This window comes from Phycodurus eques, chromosome 17 (genome assembly GCF_024500275.1).
Source record: "Phycodurus eques isolate BA_2022a chromosome 17, UOR_Pequ_1.1, whole genome shotgun sequence".
Taxonomy (NCBI): Eukaryota; Metazoa; Chordata; class Actinopteri; order Syngnathiformes; family Syngnathidae; genus Phycodurus; species Phycodurus eques.
The window spans coordinates 7,894,182-7,915,185 of record NC_084541.1 but is presented as its reverse complement, the minus strand read 5'-3'; the positions used below and the strand labels follow the sequence as shown (position 1 = coordinate 7,915,185).

General features: G+C 43.2%; 1 protein-coding gene across 5 annotated transcripts in view; it reads right to left on the bottom strand.

The window, feature by feature from the left end:
• The window catches only part of lrch2 (leucine-rich repeats and calponin homology (CH) domain containing 2), a 39,273-nt gene extending 23,619 nt beyond the window's left edge, over window positions 1-15,654 (bottom strand). For all 5 annotated transcript variants that reach the window (XM_061702163.1, XM_061702161.1, XM_061702164.1 and 2 more), the window contains exon 1: window positions 15,283-15,654. In XM_061702163.1, the coding sequence (XP_061558147.1) occupies window positions 15,283-15,568 (286 nt within the window). In that variant the 5' untranslated portion in view covers window positions 15,569-15,654. The remainder of the gene's footprint in view (window positions 1-15,282) is intronic.
• Between the last annotated feature and the right edge of the window lie 5,350 nt (window positions 15,655-21,004).

The following is a 21,004-nucleotide window of genomic DNA, read 5'->3' as shown; positions in this document are numbered from 1 at the left end:
GAAACTCCAAAATCAGTAAAATGGTAAATGGAGTGAACTTACATAGCGCTTTTATCTACACCATCACAGTGCCCAAAGCATTTTACATTCATAAACACCAATGGGCAGCTGCGGCCATGCCAGTTGCTGCCAGCCCCATTGGGAACATTTTTGAGTTCACTGTCTTGCCCAGGGACACTTCGACAGCAGACATTCATTGCCGGGATTCTAACCACCGACCCTTCGGTCACTGGATGACCAACAACTGAGCCACAGAAGCCCTAAAAATTGCAGTTTTTCTTCACTTTTTACATATTACAAGCATTTATTTCACCAAATCCCTTAACATAAATTGAACAATAATATTTATATTTCGTTGTCACTATTTTCCACGACTTCTGATTTCAAATTAAATTAGTTTTTATAACTACATATTACGACAAAATGCAGGGTTAACTGTGTGTACATAATAATAAGATGATGTGATTATACATTTTTATGGTTTTCACAGTCATAACGGCCCTCTGAAGACTAGCATGACTACAATGTCGGTAGCGATGAAAATTAGTTTGACACCACCGAAGGATCAACTCCACTATTATGGTTTGCTGCTCAGCTCACAAGCTGTATAGAAAATGGATTGATGGTTAACTTGTTTTTACACTTGTATGACAGTGAGTTAACACTTACATTTTGCAGTTAATAAAGCTTTTATGGCAGCAAGAGTTCAAGCCTGAAATCAATGAATTCACATCGTTTCTTGTTGTAAAAAAATATTTTGAAATTAAAAAAACTTTGTCATGGAACAGATTGTGTTTGACTTAGGGGGTTGCACTACAATTGATTAAAAGGAATACTTTTTTGTCCACATGGTCTGTAATGTGTACTTAGAACATACAAGTAGATCTGCACATTGTCTCTGGTGCTATTGAGTACAAGATGGGCAGATCGATATTTCTTAGTGAGTGAGGAGCATGTCATCATTGAACACTAGTCTAAAATTACAACCTTCTTTGTCTTACTGAATGGAATATATCAGTATTCTTTTTATCGATCCGACCGGAAGGGGCATTAATGGCTTAAAGTAATGGCCTGTTATTTGTAAGAATGGATGGAAAGAAAGTAACAAAAAAAAGTTATTCTCTTCAGTGAAATATAATTTGCAGATATTATGAAAAGACAGAAGAGGCATGTATTTTGTAATATATTTCAGAGTTTGAAGGCATTAAAAGGTTTTCAACAAAATATAATTTATTTATCATTTATAATTCCACAAATATCCCTGATGAACTTTCTTTATGGGTGGAAATTAACACAATTTGGGGGAACACGTTTTGCATTGGGAAAGCAATCATATGTTAATTTTGTATATCAGTGAGATGATACAACCATTCAAAATGTTTAAAAATAAAACACATATATCACATAACATGATTCTACTGCCATTCTCTTAGCTCTGTGCACAAGGCTCCAAATGTGATCCCAAATACTAAATGTTAACGACACAGCGTCTTGAAGAAACAGCTCAAATCATACGTTTGACATCATTAATAAATATACATTTTAGAAATACACACACACATTTAATCAGAATCGTCACGGACGCCATCAACCAGAGATTTTAGATTCTTTTTGGATCACTGAAAGATATTTGCATGTTCACAATATCTGCAGCTCTTGCTCTATTGCGCTCCCTCTTTCTTTATCCCTCAACAAACACACGCATTGTCTTTTTAAACCAGAAGGGTCACATGGGAACATAGGAGAGTGATATATGTGATGCCTACCTAGTCTGGACACCTATTGATTGTGCAAATGAGTGTCTGAATGTGTGTTCAGCTGATCCCATCCTGTGCATTATCTCTTGTAGACATGTTCATTAGCAACCAGCGTGGGAAGCTGCACAGCCACAGATAAACGTATTGCAAAAGTCATCCTCACTGCCTCTCCATCCCCTAACCCAACGCATGCAAGTTCTTATTGCTCTCTAGATCTATAGATCTCTGGAACTGTGCGAAGTACCATCCTGTTTCAAACGCTCCACCATCATTCCAGTCCCCAAGAAACCCGCAATCTCGGGGCTAAATGACTACAGGCCTGTCGCCTTGACATGTGTGATCATGAAGTCCTTTGAACGTCTCACGCTGGACCACCTCAAGAGCGTCACAGGCCCCCCGCTGGACGCTCTTGCAGTTTGCCTAGGAAGCAAACAGGTTTGCGGATGATGCAGTCAACATGGGACTGCAATTCATCCTAGAACACCTCAACTGTGCAGGGACCTACGTGAGGATCCTGTTCGTGGACTTCAGCTCAGCGTTCAACCCCATCATCCCTGAACTCCTTTCCTCCAAGCTTCTCCAGCTCTCTCCGCTGCTCTTCTCTCTCTACACGAACGACTGCACCTCAGCACACCCGGCTGTCAAACTCCTCAAGTTTGCAGATGACACCATTGTCATCGGCCTCATCAAGGACGGTGACGAGTCTGCATATCGACAGGAAGTGGAGCGGCTGGAGCTGTGGTGGGGCCGACACAACCTGGAGCTGAACACGCTCAAGACTGTAGAGATGATCGTGGACTTCAGGAGGCATCCTTCGCCACAGCTGCCCCTCACGCTGTCCAGCTGCCTTGTGTCAACCGCCGAGACCTTCAAGTTCCTGGGAATTACAGTCTTTCAGGACCTGAAGTGGGCGATCAAGATCAACTCCGTCCTCAAAAAGGCCCAGCAGTGGATGCACTTCCTGCGGCTTCTGAGAAAGCACGGCCTGCCACAGGAGCTGCTGAGGCAGTTCTACACAGCGGTCATCGAATCAGTCCTGTGTTCTTCCATCACAGTCTGGTTTGGTGCTGCTACAAAAAAGGACAAACTCTGACTGCAACGGACAATGAAAACTGCTGAAAGGATTGTCTTAACCCCCTACCCAACCTTGAGGACTTGCATGCTGCCAGAACTAAGACAAGAGCGTGGAAAATCCTCTCAGACCCTCCACATCCCCGTCACCAGCTCTTCCAGCTCCTTCCCTCAGGTAGGCACTACCGATCAATGCAAACTAGAACTAGCAGACATTCCAACAGCTTCTTCCCTCTTGCAATCAACTTCTTAAACAACTAACCTACAATTCCATTGCAACATGCTGGCAATTTTTTTTCTTTTTGTCTTGAGTTTGTTGTCACATTTCTGTGGGGCCAATTATATATTACTCGTGCACTCACTGTAGTAGTCTCACCTCGCTGCACTATTTGCATATCTGTTGTTGACCAATACTGCCCACTCATGCCAGAGTAGCATCTGCTCCATTTGCACACCAGACTATCGTACTACTCGCTTGAAGTTTCGGCGCCCTTTGCACAATGGTCATTGCACCGGACTATTGCAATGTTAGTCATTCGAACTGCTTTAAGTGCTAGAGGACTGTGCATCTTTTTGCACAATTGTCAAAAACATAAATAAATAAAAATAATAAAAATAATGTACCGGCATTACCAGATAACTAGCAACCCTTTATTACTCAGTGACTGGTTTTCTCAATGTTTTTCTTTATGTCTCAAAAGTGTTTTCTGTCAATTGACTGTCTGTTGTCGTACTAGAGCGGCTCCAATTACCGGAGACAAATTCCTTGTGTGTTTTTTGGACATACTTGGCAAATAAAGATGATTCTGATTCTGATGATTCTGTACTGCAGACATGCCCAAAGTCCGGCCCCCAGGCCAAATCCAGCCCATGTTCATATTTCCACTGGCCCGAAGCCTCTGTCATAAAACCAATAATATGTGGCCCGGCAGTACAAAATACACGCACAATTTTATATTTCACCACAGGATGGCAGTAAACTTGCTACCATTATGTGGTAATTAACTATTGGGCTTGATGTACATGGGGTTCAGAGAAGAGACACTATTCCTCTTCTATATCCATCCATCCATTTTATGAGCCGCTTCTCCTCACTAGGGTCGCGGGCGTGCTGGAGCCTATCCCAGCAGTCATCGGGCAGGAGGCGGGGTACATCCTGAACTGGTTGCAAGCCAATCGCAGGGCACATACAAACAAACAACCATTCGCACTCACATTCACACCTATGGGCAATTTAGAGTCTCCAATTAATGCATGTTTTTGGGATGTGGGAGGAAACCGGAGTGCCCGGAAAAAACCCACGCAGGCATGGGGAGAGCATGCAAACTCCACACAGGCGGGACCGGGGATTGAACCCGGGTCCTCAGAACTGTGAGGCTGATGCTCTAACCAGTCGTCCACCGTGCCGCCCTCTTCTATATCATACCAGGAAATTCAGATTTAATGTACCAGATGTTATAGCCGTACATACATTCAAAGTCACAGCATTAGGTACAGCTGCGCAGTTCAATACAAGATAAAGTTTGCCTTTACAAAAAACAAAAATGATTTCTTTTGATTCTTGCCGCTGGGATACACTCCAGCTAACCTGCGAGCCTAATTTGTACAAGCATGACACCGAAAAAAAGGCCTTTATTTAAATATAGTACAATTAAAAGCATGTGTTTACAAAGTCCTTCACATAAAACAAAATGGCACACAATCACCAGCATAAAAAAACAAACAAACAAAAATACCAACTGTCATAGGGTTTATTATATAAAAGCGACTGAGGAATTTAGGCAATACAAGAATCCGACATGGACTGAGGCCAGGAGGCCTGATGTCAGGTAGTAAAAATAAAAGAGGGGGTGGGGGAGGACGACATCACATAAAAGCCAGTCTATAAAAGGGATTTTTAAGAAGTGAATGTTGCCCATGAAAAAATGTCTGCTACATTCTAGGTATATTTTTATACTGCTCTTATATTAGCTATCATTAGATTGATCAGGTGTACTAATGTTGCGGCCATTTCAGATTTCAACCCTGTGCATAGTTGATGTAGATGAAACCAGAAAGCAGAAGTGATAAGACCACGAGACACTCGTCAATCTGTAAGAATCGGCTCTTAGGGGGTTAAAGGAAACACAAATTATCGCCTACAGAAGACCAAAGCAGCGGTCAAAGGGTGGAAGCACCTTCCATTAAGAGTAAATGCTTGAGGCTTGATGCTGTAACCCAGCTGCATTTGAGAAAACACCCCTCCATCCTACCCTCCCCCCCAGACACCTCACAACTGGGGATTCTTCAATACCACCGGAGATTGGAGGGGGTGGAGTGAAGGCGTGTCCATTCCCCTCTCCCCCTCCAACCCAGACTGTACGCCATCTGTGGCCCACAGTGGGCTTTCTCGTCCACCTGCTGGCTGGCAGGCGCTCCCAGCAAGACCCCACTCTGCTGCACCTCCATGCCAAATTATCAATCCATTCATTTGTGCCGGAGATGCAGATGATGTCTGGCTACTTCTGCCAATGACACAGCAAACTCTAAAATAGACATCCTGCTGAGTGCTGCTTCTCGCACTGCTGTCAGTCTCAAAGGATTTAACCCAGGAAATAACCTTTTAAAGATACAAGATATCATCAATATAAAGAGGGCTTATTATACTTACTTTCGCTTGTTATTTGTATGACTACACTTATCTAAATGTAGCCCGGTGGTAATCCGGGGTACTAAAATCTCGCAGACCTTAAAGGGTTAATATAAACTCCTTTATCACCCTTCTATATAATATTTAATACAAGTGCATTTATTCTGACGTAAAATGTGTTTGTCATATTTTGGTGTTAAACTGAAGCTTTATACTGATGGGGATTTTTGGTTTGACGAATTACCGTATATAGCAACAATAAAGCTGATCAGTTTGAACATTAAATATATTTTCTTTGTAGCCAGTCCCCGTCCAACCCGAGGGCGGCTACTTCTGTCTGGCTACTTCTGCCAATGACACAGCAAACTCTAAAATAGACATCCTGCTGAGTGCTGCTTCTCGCACTGCTGTCAGTCTCAAAGGATTTAACCCAGGAAATAACCTTTTAAAGATACAAGATGTCATCAATATAAAGAGGGCTTATTATACTTACTTTCGCTTGTTATTTCTATGACTACACTTATCTAAATGTAGCCCGGTGGTAATTTGGGGTACTAAAATCTCGCAGACCATAAAGGGTTAATATAAACACCTTTATCACCCTTCTATATAATATTTAATACAAGTGCATTTATTGTGACGTAAAATGTGTTTGTCATATTTTGGTGTTAAACTGAAGCTTTATACTGATGGGGATTTTTGGTTTGACTAATTACGGTATATGGCAACAATAAAGTTGATCAGTTTGAACATTAAATATATTTTCTTTGTAGCCAGTCCCCGTCCAACCCGAGGGCGGTAGTATCCCTTGTTTGTTGGAAAGGAGGGCGGATAGGGGCACCCGACAAGGGAACGATAAGTAGGGGGGGGGTACCCAAGGAGCAGCCCAGGCCATGAGAGGTCAGCCCGAACACCAAGCAGTCACCACTCACAGAACTGTTGTAAGACCTGTTGCTTTCGCAAGTCGCAAGTTGAGTGCATCAGAGAAAAACTACCCTGTGCACCAGCTCGAGGTTTTCAAGTGAGCTGTGGTTGACAAGTTCCACGATTACCTATATGGGGCTAATTTTACTGTGAGAACCGATATCAAACCCCTCACATATCTTCTCACGATGGCAGAACTAAATGCTACGGGTCATTGTTGGCTATCAGCCCTTTCTACATATAATTTCGGCTTGCAGTATAGACCTGGTAGCAGCAACACTGATGCGGATTCACTCTCACGCAATCCCCTTCCTTCTACTGAGGAAAGTTGGCAGACTATTCTCTCTGAAAGCATCAAAGCCATCTGTAAACCCATCAAGTGTAAAGAGACGCCCGCAGTTGTTGCTGAGTCGGTTGGAATGTCTCCAGTAGGCATCCCGGAATATTTTGCATACCAAGTTCGCCTGGAGTTGGGTTTACTAACGCAACTCAGTCACGGAGACCTCATATGAGCTCAGGACACCGCCCCCACTATTGCTCCAATTAAACAGTCCTACATTGTCAACTAGAGAGTACCCGACTTCAGCGTTGCTCATTAAGGAAGCAAGTAAGATTGTTGTACCTTGGCGTTGCGTTCCAGCATTCCTTGTTTCCACGTCACCGACTCACAGTAAGACTAGACCCTGTTCCGATTACTGACTTTGCCTTTTTGCCTCAAGTTTTGGATACTGTTGCCTTTTTGGATTGCCTGCCTGTGTACCGACCTCTTCCTGTATATTAAACCTCTCTTTTTGAAACTGTCCATTTGTTTTGGAGTCATGCATTTTTGTGTCCTATCCTCTGTTCCGTTCATGACACAAAGAGCAACAACAGTAGCGAAGATACTGTGTGAGCGTTACTTCGTTCACTATGGTCTCCCTGCCCGAATACATTCGGATCAGGGGCGTGATTTCGAAAGCATACTGATACACGACCTCGTGAAGATGCTAGGCATTCGCAAGTCAAGAACTTCTCCTATCATCCTCAGAGAGATCCTCAACCAGAAAGATTCAACCGCATGGTCTTGTCAATAGTAGGCACTCTTAAACCAAAAGACAAACAGAAGTGGAGACAAAAGTCAGTTAGTCCACGCTTACAATTGTGCACAAAATGAGGCAACTGGTTACTCGCCCTACTTGCTAATGTTTGGAAGAGAGGCTCGCCTACCAGTGGACCTCTGTTTTGGTGTGGTCGACAAAAGTCAAAAGGCAAAGTCCTTTCATCAGTATGTTGTGATGAAGCAGGTCTGGGTGGGATGGCCCTTTTCGTCAGTGGTTGCCCGGCCTAATGGGCCCGACCTGCGGGAGCCATGCCTCTTAATCACTCACTTAGTACACACTCGCACCATTCACTGTATATATTTCTCACTAATCACATCTGGGCACATACACATTTCAAAGGGTTCCTGGGTGACTGGTATGGAATCGGGAGGTTGTGGGTGTCGGATTGGGTTTCAGTACATCTGTGCTGTTTCCCAGTCCGTGCGCCCTGCCCCTCCGCCCTGCCTGCCCCCCTGGATTTTAAATGCATCACACACACTCCCCATGTTTTAATGCACCACATACACCTATCTCTGGGAGATAGTGGGTCGTGGGTGGGGGAGGTTAGGCTGTTAGGCAGTAGTCCCTTGCAGCCCTGCCCCCACCCCCTCGGCTCACTGACCTCTCCAGATTTTAATGCACCACACCACTCGGGGGGGGGCACTGATACACGGGCTAGGGCCAATGACTGCTAGTCGGGGACCTGGCAGTCATAGTAACAAGGGGGGAGGTGGGTCTCACTTACTTGCATGGCGGTGCTCCCGACCCCGGGCCCCCGGGCTGGATGGCTGCTTGGTGTTGGGGCTGACCTCTCATGGCCTGGGCTGCTCCTTGGGTACCCCCACCCCTCCTTATTGTTCCCTTGTCGGGTGCCCCTATCCGCCCTCCTTTCCAACAAACAAGGGACACTCTCCCGCCCTCAGGTTGGGCGGGGACTGGCTGCATCGCAGGCCCTGCGGGTTGGATGGAGGCATGTGGCTCTCCTGGTCTCCTGGGAGTGGAGGGGGGCAGGTCGTGTGGGGCGGTGGGTGTGGTGAGGTGGTTGGCTGGAGGGGTGGCATTAGGTCCTTGCGGCCCCTGATGGGTGGCTGGCCTCGGTGGGGACAGCGGACCGCCCTGGGTCCCTCGGTGTGTGGAGTTACCCGTCCGCCGGGCTGCTCTTGGGTGGACCCCTGGGCCTGGTCCCGCCCCTCGATTGATTGGGTGGGGTCCTCAACCACTGCGGTGCGGCCACAGCAATTACAGGACACTTCTGTCAGTCTTTGTCCATGTAAAATGGTATCAATTCACTTGCATGTATCCGCAGGCACACACCCCTTACTGCAACAAATAACTCATGAATATGCAAATCGCTTGTGTATCCCCTCACTTATACTCTCGTCTTGTACGCTTTAATAATTTGCATAATTAATGCCACCACACTTCAGTTGTACAGCCGGGTTCACGACCCTGGTCCTGCATGCTTCTTGTCCTGTCCTTGTCCTGTTCTATCTTGTCCTGCCCTTCCCTCACAGGGTGTAGCACTACATCCCCATGCAACACTCATATTTAACGTTTCATTGTTGTAGATAATGTAATGATTTAATTCACTCATCCTGTTTACAATTAGTGATTTGTCTTTTGTCTTTGTTTCTTTCTCCCTTCTAGAAACTTTGTTCTGTTCGACTGATCAAGTCTGATTCTCAATAAACCTCAATTATAATACCACAGCGGAACCTTAAAAACTCCACTGTGACACAGTAAAACTGTTTCGGCATAAAAGGGATACAGATTTTCCATTCTGCTTGACCTAATCGCCAAACAGGACAAAAAATAAATAAATAAAACTAATTTTAAAAAACATTACAAAACTCAAATGGAAATGGTGGCTCTCACCATATGTTGTAGTGGAGGAAATGCCTAATTTACCATTGTACAAGATCAAGCCTGAGAGAGGTATGGATTCAGAAAAAACAGTCCATCGTAACCATCTGTTGTCCATCAGTTATCTTGTACGACTTCCTGTGGAAGGGGTTCAAGAGGAATCTCAACCAAAACCGTTAACCAGGTCACGACAACAGAAGGCCAAAGACCCGAGGTTGTCAAGCAACCAGGAAGAAGCGACCTCATCGGAGTCAGAGTACGAGGAAGTGATTTGTACAAGACCATTTGTAATTGACCGGGACGACCTGCTGACTCAAACTGCTGAAATGTCGACAAAGCACTCCCTACCCGTCATCAGGGCAACAGAACATGAAAGACAAGTTCCGGCTGCTACGGAGCCAGAGGCAACTGATGTTCAGACTCCGTCTCCCAAGGCTGCTCCCGTGGGCAACGGTTTAGAAGTGGAAGCAGACCCTAACCCAACGAACGTGGGAGAGGTGGAAGTCCAAACAGTGGAACGCCCAAGGAGGGTCATCCGTCAAGTAGTCAAGCTGACCTATGATGAACTTGGCAAGCCCTGTGAGCATCCTATTGCAGTCCTGTGCCATGGAGTTCTGGTGGGTAGTGGAGTATACAAGGACTTTAGAAGAAGTCCCTGTCATACCAGTTGGTGCCACCCCATGGCATTGTGTGTCACTTGTTAAAATTTTCGCTCATCCGTTAACAGTCAGACTGTTTAGTCATTTGAAATTTTTATGAGGACATCAAAATCCTTAGAAGGGGGAGGGTGTAGCCCGGTGGTAATTCGGGGTACTAAATTCTCGCAAACCTTAAAGGGTTAATATAAACTCATTTGTCACCCTTCTATATGGTATTTAATACAAGCGCATTTATTGTGACGTAAAATGTTTTTGTCATGTTTTTGTGTTAAATTAAAGGTTTATACTGATGCCGATTTTTGGTTTGACTAATTACGGTATATAGTATTGTAAAGATGAGGTTGTTCTCTTCCTGTGCTAAGCCATTGGTATTAGTGTGTATTGTTGGGTGTAGCATGGGTTGGAGAGGTGAGAAGAGATGTTGTCTCGCAAGAAGAGGGGGGAGGAGATAGAGGCGAGCGGGAAAGAGAGGGGGACGGACGTTGAAGAGAGTGGAGAAACGAAGCTCCGGAGAAAAAGAAAAAGACAGAGTCAGCAAAACCCCGAACGGTTTTGCTAAGAGAACTTCATCCAGTACTGCTGCCTTGCAGTTGGAGTGGGTAACTCCAGAAGCCCGGTCGAAGGACCTTTCCCTGGCAAAATACGTCGCCGTTAAAGAAGTCACAAGGCTAATGCTAAGTTGTAGCAAAGCCAGAGGTACGGCTAATGCTAAGCTGTAGCACAGCCACGAGGTACGGCTAAGGGAGGAGATAGCTTCGCTCGGGAGGAGTGAGGCGGCGGGATTGCAGCGCTCTCAAGCGTCGGAAAGGATTTTTCTCAACGCGCGCAAGCTCCAAAACGGAATTATATAACACCCTCAGTTTCCACAACCACAGTTTCTTCAATTTCACTTCGTGAGCTCTAGAGCGTGAGTACTGTGGGTGGGGTGAGAATGTGTGAGTAGGCCCACCACTGGAAAAAAAAAAAAAAAAAGGGTAAAACCCTACCCGTACGCCATTGTTAAGACTTGTGTGACGTCTGCATACGTAGTTGTGTTTTTTATATACGGTGTATTGAATGGTATTCTCATGACAACTAAGGGCAGTTGGAGTTAGAGGTTTTATGTTTTATTTTGGGTTTAACTCATAAGTTTGAATTCACACCAACTGGGGTTTACAACCAGCCAAACGAACCTCAGACACTTTCTTTTATACAGAGCAACTTTTTGTTATTATTAAGGCTCCAGCACACCCATGACCCTATAGTGATGATAAACAGGACAGAGAATGGATGGATGGATGGATGGATCATTTAATTACAAACACTGTAGTTAGCAGAGCTGTCTGTGGGACATGCCAAAATCACATACATTCAATGAAAATAAAAATGGTATAAAATGAAGTAACCACATTTCAAGACTTATTATTTATTGTACTGGTATATGTGCAAATGTTGGCCACTTATTCAAAGACCTCATAGTTTAATTATTCTGCTACATTTTCATGATGACTTTGTGATGAGGACAAAATAGAAATACATTGTTTAATGATTATCCATCTAACAATTTCCATGTAAACCAAGTCATATTGTCTTTGTAAAGACAGAATTGTTGATGTGCCTATTGTATTGAATTTCGTTAAATTGTTCAGGTGTACTTAATGAAGTGTGGATTTACAACCCTGAAGCAGTGGAATGAAAACTGAGTGTTAAAGGCTATCTGAAGCTTGAGTTTAACGATCATAGCGAATAGTTTTGCCTATGTTGACCTCATTGTGTGAAATGTTGGCCACATTAATATTAAATGCCTGCAGAGACAGAAAAAGGGCAACCATACAGTCAGCAGTGTAAAATAAGTGAAATAAATGTTGCATTTCTAATGTACTGGAAAATTAATTAACTGTTCAATACACGGTAGATACAACCCTTTAATGACAGATTAAGTCCAACGTGTGATTACTGTAGCGGAGTAGCTAGAGTCAGATATCTAACCATGACATCATTAATGTGATATGGCCTTGTTTTTGTGCTGACAACTATGTCATGTCTCAACACGCACAGGCACATCATGAAAGAGCCCGAGGCCGGAAAATCACTGCGCAGGAATTAAGGCTGTCAAGTTACACTCACATGGCTGTGACCATGACAAAGGTAGTCAGAATTCAAGGCAACCAGTAGTTTTCATAGAGTCTATATAATTTATTTTTTCTTTAGAGCACACTGCATTGTGCTTGGACTATTATGATGCCCACAGTACTTACACAGGTTGATGATTAAATGCAAGAATGCTGAGATGTGTGTCTTGGGCAGACAGTCCTTCGTGAGGCGTCTCAGAAAAGAAAGACCAGGAATGTGATAACACATGACTTAGAAGGGCTTTGCAGGTCACACACAAGCCATGAAAGTGTTTTTATTCATTGTGCCGATGCATGGAAATCAACTGGAGAAACACATTTTAACCCTTGCAGGTCAAAGAACCATTTTAGTAAGTGAGTGTTCAGGCAGAAAAAAAAATGATAATAAATAAAAGTATTAATAATATTTATAGGTTACATTTCCAAATATTTTGATGAGGACACTGTTTAATGGTTACAGCTTCTCTTTTTCTTCATGCCCGTCAGGTCACTATTACATGCAACCCGAGTGACCTACAAACAAACATTCCATCCATCCATCCAGCCATTTTCTGAGCCGCTTCTCCTCACTAGGGTCGCGGGCGTGCTGGAGCCTATCCCAGCTTTCATCGGGCAGGAGGCGGGGTACACCCTGAACTGGTTGCCAGCCAATCGCAGGGCACATGCAAACAGACAACCATTCGCACTCACATGCACACCTACGGGCAATTTAGAGTCTCCAATTTATGCATGTTTTTGGGATGTGGGAGGAAACCGGAGTGCCCGGAGAAAACCCACGCAGGCACGGGGAGAACATGCAAACTCCACACAGTCGGGGCCGGGGATTGAACCCCGGTCCTCAGAACTGTGAGGCTGACGCTCTAACCAGTCGTCCACCGTGCCGCCAGATATAAAACAATCTGATGAAAAACAGTATAGTAGATAGGGCACTGACTGAGCCTGACTTTTTGAACCATGCATGACATATTCCTACACTGTCTGTAACCTCGAACTGTCGTGTGATGGTACAGTCGTAAACCAAGGACCCACTGTAATTTTTACTGCCTGTCCGCGACCCTTCCAAAATGGCTTCACAACTCACTTTTGGTTCCCAACCCACCAATTGAGAATCACTGCATCTATTCAATTCTAATTAAATTTTTCTAATTCAATTTAAAGAGTATTCCAAGAGCCTTGAGCCACTATGCACATGCTGCGACTTGAGAACAGAGCACACGTGTCACAGAGGACCCAGATAGTCCTGCTGGACATAGCAGGACTATGTGGGTCCTCTCTAGAGTGAGCTAATGCTGACATGAACCTGAACATCTGCCCAGGTTGCTAACCAGGCCCTCTTCAAGCTCTTTCCCATGAGAAAACAAACCGAGTAGAGACAAAGTGCCAGTGGCACACTGCAAACAGACACCCTTGTGTGAGTGGACTTCTTGCTTTCTTCGCACAACACTGCTCATTAGTCAGATGACATGCACTCATCCAGACCACAAGTACAAACAGCAACAACACAAAATCTTGCCTTTTTCTTTAGCTTGTGATCCATCCTGCAAAAGTAAAGACTGCTGGTAGCGCTGAGAAGATGATTCTTTTCACGATATGTTGCACATGGAGAGATTGGCGGTGTAAAGTGATTTTTGCTCTTGCGCAATTTCTGATACAAATAACTGTAAGAATAACAATGTTGAGACATGTCAACAAGCGTGTCTTTAAAAATACAGTACTTTGCATCTTGGGCCACCATTAGATTTATTCCTATAATATTATAATGTCCCTACATAACTGCAGACCTTCCACAAGGCCAAACTGTTAACAAAAGTGAACAATGTCACACAGCATTGTTTTTGTATTCACATTTCCATCTATTTATTAGTTAGAAGGCTACTTCCTAGTTAATGGAGGCGGAAGAACAGACAGGTGTTACCATTTGTAAATGCCACTATGATTAAAAGGTTGAAATTAATGATTGTCAATGCAAGTTATCCTAATTCTCACCAAAATGTAACTGATTCTTCAATGCTCTGTGCACCACTTCTCAACAAACCTTTGTGGTTTTCACATTTTTTTATGTCATCCTACTACAGCTATAGCTGTCCTACTACATACCGTAATTATTTTCACAAACCTTTGAAGAACAGTGGTGCATGGGCTCAGGAATGACCCATGACATTTTTGAAAAGAGTGTTACTTACAGTTAACTTGGATGAAATAATGCACTAGTTGGAGATTTTCTTCTCCCATTATACAACAAAAGTTTACATTTTGGGCATTTCATTCATGAGGACAATGTTATGTTTGCAAACCTGGTTGCCTTTTAATGTTCAATGTAGAAGGTAAACTATTGTGGATATAATGATAGCGTATCATATTTAATCCCCTGGGGTGCGGAACCCCAATAAATCTCTTTGAGATGCACATGACAAAGTGAAAAAGGACAGCATATGGTATATGGACATATCAGAGAACAAGACTATCATTAGGAAACAAAAACCCTGTAAATGGCAAATATAATGACTTGAGAGGCTGACAGAATGAATAATAACGGACTGATCAGGCTGCCTAGGAGATAACACTCGTTGGAATATAATTGAATCATTACAGATTTGTGTGTCCTTCGTGTGCATCTTCTAATAGCCTAATAAAATTAGTATGTACGAGTTGAACCTAATGGGGGGGAACTCAATATTAACAGACCAAACGGCTGCATATAAAATAGGAATAAGAGATAGGAAACGAGACGAGAGTGTCTTCCTCCTTTCTGCATGCTCTTTTAAGCATATTGCACGCATGCAGGGGCTGAGACTTCAAGTACCATCTTTTGTCCGCAAGCGAGCAAAATGAATGCAGCACACTAAAAAGACATCTCTCAAATGATTAGAAAATGTTCATTCATGTTCTCTTCCAACAGTCTCCACTGCATTTGGGTGCGCCTGCCGCTGTCTCATTCATGTATACAGTATCTCAATTGGGGGGGGGTTTGCTCACCACGGAAAGCTGCTGGTTTCGCCCAAAACAACTGAGCAGTAATCGAGCCCCTTTTGCTACAAATCAATCCAAATCATTACATTGGTCGCTTTGTGTAAGCGTATATACATACGGACAATCACCATGTGCACTCGTCCTTACAATGTAACATCCGGGTATGACAAGCTAACATCCAGAAGACATTTTTACACCAAATACTATGGTGCCACCCACCTGCTTGTGTTGTATCGGTGAGGTCGTAGCTCACCCCAGGGTACTCCCTCAGCTTCCGCCCGCTTAGGTTGAGGATCCCGGAGCACACGGCATCCTCCAGAGCTCGCTCCAGGCTCCGGGCCGTGTGGTGCTGCTGCTGCTGCTGCTGCTGCTGCTGCTGTTGGTGCTGTTGGTGGTACTGCTGCTGGTACTGGCTGTTCCCCGGGCTCCATTGAGGTCCGCTAGGGAAGTGGTGATGGTTCTGGAGCGCCGTGACAGCTCCCACACCTCCTTGACTGGAAGCCATTTTCGTTTAAAAAAAAATTTTAAAAAAGAAAGAGGAATTGATTCCAGAACGATAACAGCAGCAGCAGCGCACAGCAGCAGAATCTACGCCCATGCGCGTACAGGGGCGTGCATGACGAAGGGGAGGCGCAGGGGGTGGGCCACCACCGAGGTCGAGGTGCTGATAGATGCTGGCGGTTGGCGGTGGTGGATCGGATGGGATGGCCATTTTAGGAATTAACCCCTCCTCTCAAATGATTAACAAGCAGCAGGGGCCCTATTTTCAGAAGTGGTAAAAGTACACACACTCTGTACTTAAGTAGAAGTACAGATAGTTGTGTAAAAAAAATGAAAATAAAAAGGTAGAAGTAGTAATTCAACTCCTTTGAGTAAAAAAAAAAGTGCAGACTCTGAAATTTGAAAAAATTAAAACATTACTTAGTGCTACCATTACAGAATTGGAAGACATTTTCTGCCCCCCTCATGAAATTCCAAGCAAAAGATAAAGAAACCTAGTTTCACCTTTTGTGTAAATAATATTTGTCCTGAGACAAGATGCAACAGTGTAATTCCTAAATATTATATAAAATACCAAATTGAGCACCCCCTAAAATGGCTTTTCTTTTTTTTTTTTTTACTATTGTCCCTCCCACTTGATAACCAACTGACACTGTTACATGTCAATTATTCATCCATTTTCTCTATTGCTTCTCCTCACGAGGATTGCATGTGAGCCGGAGCCCATCCCAGCTGACTTTGGTCGAGAGAGGCGGTACACACCTTGGCTTAATCGCCAGTTAAACGCAGGAAACAAAACAACCATTCACGCTCACATTCGGAGAAACCCCATGCAAGCACGGGGAGAAGATGCAAACTCCACAGAGCAAAGCTGAAATCTGAGTTTAAAGCCCCAACCTCAGAACTGTGAAGTAGATTGGCTAACCACACACCCACCATGCTGCCCATATCAAATAAATATATAAAATAAGTTTTACATCATTTTTTGTCTGATTTTGATGTATTCTCTGTTATTGTTTGACCATTTTATTTTATTGTAGACACAGATGCCGCATTTTAAATAGTAGGTATTCAAAATACACACAATCCTGTAACTAAAATTGTTTTAGTCATCTAGAGAAAGAGAAAAAATGTGAGCTTCATGACTCAGCCGAAATGAAATCTTTAATCTGATTCCTCTGGCCATGGTTAGATCTAAGGTACAGTAAGTCTTCTATTTTTCATATTTTATCAATGTTTTCAGCCATAAAGGAATGTGTCACTCAAACCAAGGAAACCCTGTTTCTCGCCCATCCATCCATATACCGCTTACCACTGAACTGGTCGCCAGCCAATCGCAAAGCACACATAGATAAACAAATCATTCACACTCACATTCACATCTACGGGCAATTTAGAGTCTTCAATTAACCTACCATGCATGTTTTGGGATGTAGGAGGAAACCGGAGTACCCGGAGAAAACCCACGTTGCCTGCAGGGAGAAAATGCAAACCCCACACAGGGAGGCCAGATTTGAGTTTCTTTCTTTTATTTTAATTATAGCAAAGTTTGTTATTGACCAATTAGTAGCAGCTGACACAGATAGCATTGATTTTCAAACATGTTACTTTAAACCCTGCTAAAGTAATTAGAGTAATACTAAAATAAAATTAGTTAAATTAACTTTCTTTTTGTAATTGCAAAAGTGCAGAAATATTTAAAAAAAAATTTTTTTCAGGTGCAGCATGGTGGACGACTGGTTAGCACATCTGGTTAGCACATCTACCTCAAAGTTCTGAGGTTCGAATCCCGGCACCGCCTGTGTGTAGTTTGCATGTTCTCCCTGTGCCTGCGTGGGTTTTCTCCAGATACTCCAGTTTCCTCCCTAAAACATGCATGGTAGGTTGATTGAAGACTCTAAATTGCCCGTAGGTGTGAATGTGAGTCCGAATGGTTCTTTGTTTATTATGTGACCTGCGATTGTCTGGCGACCAGTTCAGGGTGTACCCAGCCTCTCGCCCAAAGATAGCTGGGATAGGCTCCAGCACATCCGCGACCCTTGTGAGGATAAAGCGGTACAGAAAATGGATGAATCAAATTATGTGATAGTTTACCATTGAAATCATTACCAAAAAAAATATAAAACAAATGGTCTGCTTTTCAAAAATGTTGGTGCCTAAATTGTTCTCCAACACTGGAATGATCCACCAATTGACAAGCAGTATAGTGGTACTATTAGCTCATCTGATGTAAAGATGTAAAATGGCAAACAGTTGTGGGTCTGCTTCCTGACTACCGTCAACATTGATATGATATGATGTCAGGGTTATTTTAAATAACACGCTCACACCAAGGAAGGAGACAGAAGCAAGAATCACAACTTGAGTCAATTACCTAACTTTGCAAAGTGAGAGCAGCTACAAGAACAACTTCTCTGAGGTGCCTGTCCTTGCGCAGCTCTTTTTATTAACATTTGGTGGGCGGTTACATTACATCGTATGAGAGTATGAAACAAAAACATGCCCTAATATAGTCATGGTCAGTAGGTGTGTGTGTGTGTGTGTGTGTGTGTGTGTGTTCATTTGATATCTTATGTACACTATCTTTCACATTTCCCTCCTGTTTATCGAATGAACATCACATTGACATCAAAATACCACATTCTGTTTTTACAGGTTTCTGTGGTACTCATCATAACGTGACATTTCATTACACATCAGTTGTTTCTTCTTTTAGGAGTGACAAGTATTCATCGCTTAGCATGATGCCAGAAACATACCTATTCACCATTTTAGTCATCATACCCCAAAGACAAGTAAAGATGCAACCAGTAAATAGGCAAAACAATAATAGAATTATTAGAATTGGAGTGAAAATTTTGAGGAGGACACTCGTCCATCCTCCAGCCGTAAACCAAGAAAAGGGATCGAATCCCTTGTTGACAAAATCTCGTGTTTGAGCATCTCTCACATCTTTCATTCTCTGCATGGCAGCAGCCACTTCTTGTCCATTAGCAGCATTGTCAGGAATGAATGTACAGCAAGTGTCATTTACCAAGGACACAAACTCCTCCTTGCGCTGCAGTCAGCAGATCTAACACCATTCTATTTTGCAATACTACCAATCGCATGCTTGATATTTCTTAATTTGCGGCTTCCCAAGCTTTTATACTAGCATTCATAAATAACCCCAATTGATAATCAATGGTCTCTATTCTTAGCATTACTTTCTCTACACCTAACCATGGAAACAATGACAATACCATTTTGTTTCCAGTGCTCCAGAGTTTAAGGTCATCTGGAACATTGGAACCCCATATGGCGTCATGTGGTTTAATTTCTGGTGTTTTGTGATGGAAAAATTGTATATATTATTGCATAAAAATACAGTGTTGGTGTAACTGCATTAAGATGATAGCACCCTTGTTCACTGGAAACAAGAGCTGTTTGGAAAAGTACTACAATGCACAAAGTAAAAGTAGAAGCACAAAAAACAGAAAAAAGGTCAGTTAGATGATAAACAAATAAATGAATAATTATAAGAAATGAAGACAATAAGATGCAGCAGGGATGCAGAAAACAGGGAGGGGCATCTGAGGCCTCTGCTCCTCACTTATCTGGCCTTGCGGGGGAGGAGAACCATATACTGGCTCTCCTCCATCTTCTGTAAACAAGAATGTGATAAGCCTGTATTCGACTCTGCCAGCCACACCAGCACATATAAGAAGTAAAACTGGGCAATTGGAGCAGAATAATGGGAGGAGTACTAAGTCCAGAGTCCTCTCCCAAATTGTAAGATTAACTGAAGGCGACCTGTATCCCATGATCGAAGTGGCAAATCCTGCATATGAAGGTGAAGGCGGCATAGAAGGCAGAACAATTCTTGTTTACAGACCTTGGTCAAAAGAAGAGTATGTGAAACCAGTGGAAAGCTCAACACCTTACAAAAGAGATGTAGAAGAGTGGTGCCGTGATATGCAACAACTGGTTCGCACATATCACTGAAATGGAATTAGATCAGAAGTAAAAGAGTGGATTAAGAAACATCATGTAAACCTGGCCACTCCAGGTTTGGATTTGTTCATGAATCATACTAGACATGCTGAAAGTGTAGTATGAAATAAAATAAAAATAATTTAGTGAAGAAGACAGAATTCAGAATTCTGGTCTACTGAAGGAGAAGAGGAAATAAATTATGCTGGAATTAGGGGAAGAGGTAGAGGACGCGGCAGAGGCCGTGGTCGTGGTAAAGGAAGAGGAGGTTGTAACAGTGGAAGAGGGAGAAGGAATCAGTCAAAACTGAATGCACAAGGTTGCTGGAATTGTGGCAAAAGGGGACATTGGGCAAGAGATTGTCTTGACTAGATAAGTCTGAACACAGACAAATTGTAAAAGATGACTGTGTTAGTGATATACAAATAGAAAATGAGATAAACTAATTAGAAAAAGTATCTGGACAAAGTTTTTGTGTGATTCAGGAACATGAAGAATAGTGATAAGGAAAAAAAACAACAACATAAAAATGTCTAAAGAGAAAATCATTGTTAGAGTTGCTAGTGGAGCAATAAATATAGACACCCTGACAAAACCACTAGTTAACTATGATCCAGAAACAGGAAACCATGTTAGAGCACCCCTAGTAGTGGCCCCACAGTTCCCAGTAAATTTATTGGGCAGAGATTTAATGACAGTATTGAACATTGCAGATGTTCCATTCAAAGATGGAATGATGGCAAAAAGACTGGCCAAAGAAAACAATATATATGTGCGTGAGGGCCATGGGACTCCACATTTGTATTGGACTTTGGATATGGTGAATGCGCCCCCTGTGTGGGCAGCGGAAGAATTGGTTAAATGTGCTGCAAGTAAGGTTAATAAGCCTGAAGATTAAATGACAAAAATAACACATATATATAATACAAATACAATCTCTCAGGAGCTGAAGTCGGCGACCAACATCAACTCCGTCCTCAAAAAGGCCCAGCAGAGGATTTACTTCCTGCGGCTTCTGAGAAAGCACGGCCTGCCACCGGAGCTGCTGAGACAGTTCTACACAGCGGTCATCGAATCAGTCCTGTGTTCTTCCATCACAGTCTGGTTTGGTGCTGCAAAAAAGGACAAACTCCGACTGCAACGGACAATCAAAACTGCTGAAAGGATTGTCGGTAACCCCCTACCCACCATTGAGGACTTGCACGCTGCCAGAATTAAGACAAGGGCGTGCAAAATCCTCTCGGACCGTCTGCACCCCGGTCACCAGCTCTTCCAGCTCCTTCTCTCAGGTAGGCGTTACCGATCAACGCAAACTAGAACCTGTAGACATTCCAACAGCTTCTTCCCTCTTGCGATCAACTTCTTAAACACCTAACCTATAATTCCATTACAATAAGCTGGCAATTTTTTGACTTGAGTTCGTTGTCACATTTCTGTGGGGCCAATTATGTATTACTCGTGCACTCAC